General features: G+C 38.6%; 1 protein-coding gene across 1 annotated transcript; it reads left to right on the top strand.

Moving 5' to 3' along the window:
* Nucleotides 1-1,705: 1,705 nt before the first annotated feature.
* LOC109222013 (chaperone protein DnaK-like) lies at nt 1,706-2,272 on the top strand. The gene has a single exon (XM_019386427.1). The coding sequence runs from the start codon at nt 1,706-1,708 to the stop codon at nt 2,270-2,272; it is 567 nt and encodes a 188-aa protein (XP_019241972.1).
* Nucleotides 2,273-3,021: the final 749 nt, after the last annotated feature.

Here is a 3,021-nt window from a genome sequence, read left to right as displayed (position 1 = left end):
TACTGACTATAGTTGTTAGTTTCTTCTATAGTAGTTGTATGATCTTTGGTTAACGAGGAAGTAATAGTTGAGAGTGTTGAAGGTTAAAGTAAGAGATGATGAAGTTTAGTAATAGACAGATACTTGGAGAGATGACTTTCTTTCTTGGAATGGAGATTAAACAAAGCCAAGATCAGATATTCATTTGTCAGAGAAAGTATGCGAAGGAAATTCTAAAGAAATTTAGAATGGAAGACTGCAAAAGTATGAGCACGCCTATGAATCAAAAGGAGAAGTTGATGAAGGAGGATGGTGCTGAACTCGTACTAGAAGGAAACTACAGAAGCTTGATAGGATGTCTGATGTATCTTACAGCAACAAGACCAGACATATTGTATGTTGTAAATGTACTATCCAGATTTTTGAATTCTCCAAGTGAAATTCATGCGAAAGCTGCAAAAAGAGTGCTCAGGTATGTCAAAGGTACAATAGATTATGGAGTCAGATTCAGCAAGTGCAAGAATTTCAAACTTCAAGGATATTCTGACAGTGATTGGGCTGGTTCTATTGAAGATATGAAAAGTACCTCAGGGTACTGTTTTAGTTTTGGCTCAGGCTGTTTTTCTTGGTGTTCGAAGAAGCAAGAGACCGTCGCTCAGTCAACTGCAGAGGCAGAATACGTTGCTGCTACAGCTGCTGCTAATCAAGCTTTGTGGATAAAGAAAATCTTATGTGACCTAGGCCTGGAGAATGAAGAAAGCAGTGAAGTTTTTGTAGACAACCAAGCTGCTATTGCTATTTCACACAATCCAGTATTTCATGGAAAGACCAAACATTTTAATGTGAAGCTGTATTTTTTGAGAGAAGTGCAAAAGAATGGTCAAGTGAATCTGGTGTATTGTAAAACAGAAGAGCAAGTGGCTGATATATTTACAAAAGCTCTTCCAGCAAGCAGATTTGAGTTCTTGAGAACCAAACTTGGGATTTACAGCTCTTGATGCAAGGAGGAGTGTTGAATTATGCCTCATGAGCTGTTAGTTTGACGCTGAGTTGGCATGATGACTAAGCTCCTGATGTGTCCTTTAAATTGCAGAGAATAACTTAGATATTTTCTGGATATTATTAGTTGTAGACTTCCTAGTCTTAAGATTTTTCAGTTGTGATTTCCCTAGTCTTTAGGCATGAAGAAGTTGGTGGATTAGTTCCATCATATTAGGAAGTTTCAGTTTCAGTTTTTTACTGCTATTCAGTTAGGATTTCTGGTGTATTTAAGCAGCTTCTTTTAGCTTAATAAAATATATCTTCTTTTCCTCATTAAGTCTGTTGTTTTCTATTTGAATAACACCTTCAAATTGGTATCCGAGCCCTTTTTTCTTAAGGGACCTGTGAGTGACTTGTGAGTGTTGTCTGAGTGAGAAACAAAAAGCCAACCTACTTCCCTGAAAAGCCATCATAACACATGGAATCTGAAAACTCTACTAGTTCTTTTGCAATTCCGCTGCCAGTGTTTGATGGAGAGAATTACCAGGTATGGGCAATCAAGATGAAAACTCACATGGAGGCATGTGATCTCTGCGATACAGTAGAGGAGGATTACGACATTCCTGGTTTACCTGGCAATCCAACAATGGCTTAGATCAAACTTCACAAGGAAAAAAGGACAAGGAAGTTCAAGGCAAAATCTTGCTTATATGCTGCAATCTCACCAACCATTTTTTCCCGAGTCATGGCGCTGGAATCAGCAAAAGCAATTTGGGATTTTCTTAAAGAAGAATACCAAGGAGATGAGAGAATCAAAGGCATGAAAGTGATGAATCTCATCAGAGAATTTGAGATGCAAAGAATGAAGGAATCCGAAACTGTCAAAGAATACTCGGACAGACTTCTTAGCATTGTGAATAAGGTAAGAATGTTGGGTAAGAATCTTCCTGATAGCAGAGTTGTTGAAAAGATTCTTGTAACATTGACTGAGAAGTTTGAACCCACTATTGCTTCCTTAGAAAATACTAAGGATCTGTCACAGATAACCTTGGCAGAAGTACTAAACGCATTGCAGGCACAAGAGCAGAGAAGGTTAATGAGAGAAGAAGGGACAGTAGAAGGTGCATTACAGGCGAAGTTGCAAAGTAATGCCGGAAGCAGATACAAGAAAGGAAAAGGAAAGAAGAACCATGCTGGAAACAATCAAGTTGCTGCTAATAATGGTGGAGGCAACAACAACTCTAGCAGCAACAAAGGAGATAAGTTCCCTTCATGTCAGCATTGTGTAAGGAAGAATCACCCTCACTTCTAATGCTAGAGAAAGCCGGATATGAGATGCAGAAAGTGCAAAAAGTTGGGGCATGCTGAAATAATTTGCAAGTCCAAAGATAATCAGCAAGAAACTGAAGCTCAGGTTGCAAATCAGCAAGAAGAAGAGCAGTTATTTGTCGCAACTTGTTTTATGGGCAGCAGTTCCAGCGACAGTTGGTTGATCGATAGTGGTTGCACTAACCACATGACAAATGATGAAACACTCTTCAGGGAGCTTGATAGATCTGCAACATCAAAAGTCAAGATAGGCAATGGTGACTATATTGCTGTAAAAGGAAAATGAACAGTGGCTTTTGAAACCTACTCAGGTACTAAAACTATCTCTGATGTTCTTTATGTGCCTGAAATTGATCAAAATTTATTAAGTATTGGACAGCTATTGCAAAAGGGTTTTAAGGTGATCTTTGAAAATTAAAAGTGTCTTATTAAAGACGTCAAAGATCAAGAAGTGTTCAGAGTAAAGATGAAGGGAAAAAGCTTCACATTGGATCCAATGGAGGAGGAACAAGCTGCTTTTCAAAGTCTGGTATCCAACACGTGTATTTGGCACAAAAGGTTGGGCCATTTTCACCACAGGGCTCTTTTGTATATGCACAAAAAAGAGCTGGTCAAAGGTTTACCTCCACTTGAAGAAGAACTTCCAAGTTGCGAGGCATGTCAATTTGGAAAGCAAACAAGATTGTCTTTCTCAAAATCAACTTGGAGAGCAACTCAAAAACTGCAGCTAGT

This window comes from Nicotiana attenuata, unplaced genomic scaffold (assembly GCF_001879085.1).
Source record: "Nicotiana attenuata strain UT unplaced genomic scaffold, NIATTr2, whole genome shotgun sequence".
In the NCBI taxonomy this organism is placed as follows: Eukaryota; Viridiplantae; Streptophyta; class Magnoliopsida; order Solanales; family Solanaceae; genus Nicotiana; species Nicotiana attenuata.
The sequence above is the reverse complement of the archived record's forward strand: the minus strand, read 5'-3'. Positions and strand labels throughout refer to the sequence as shown.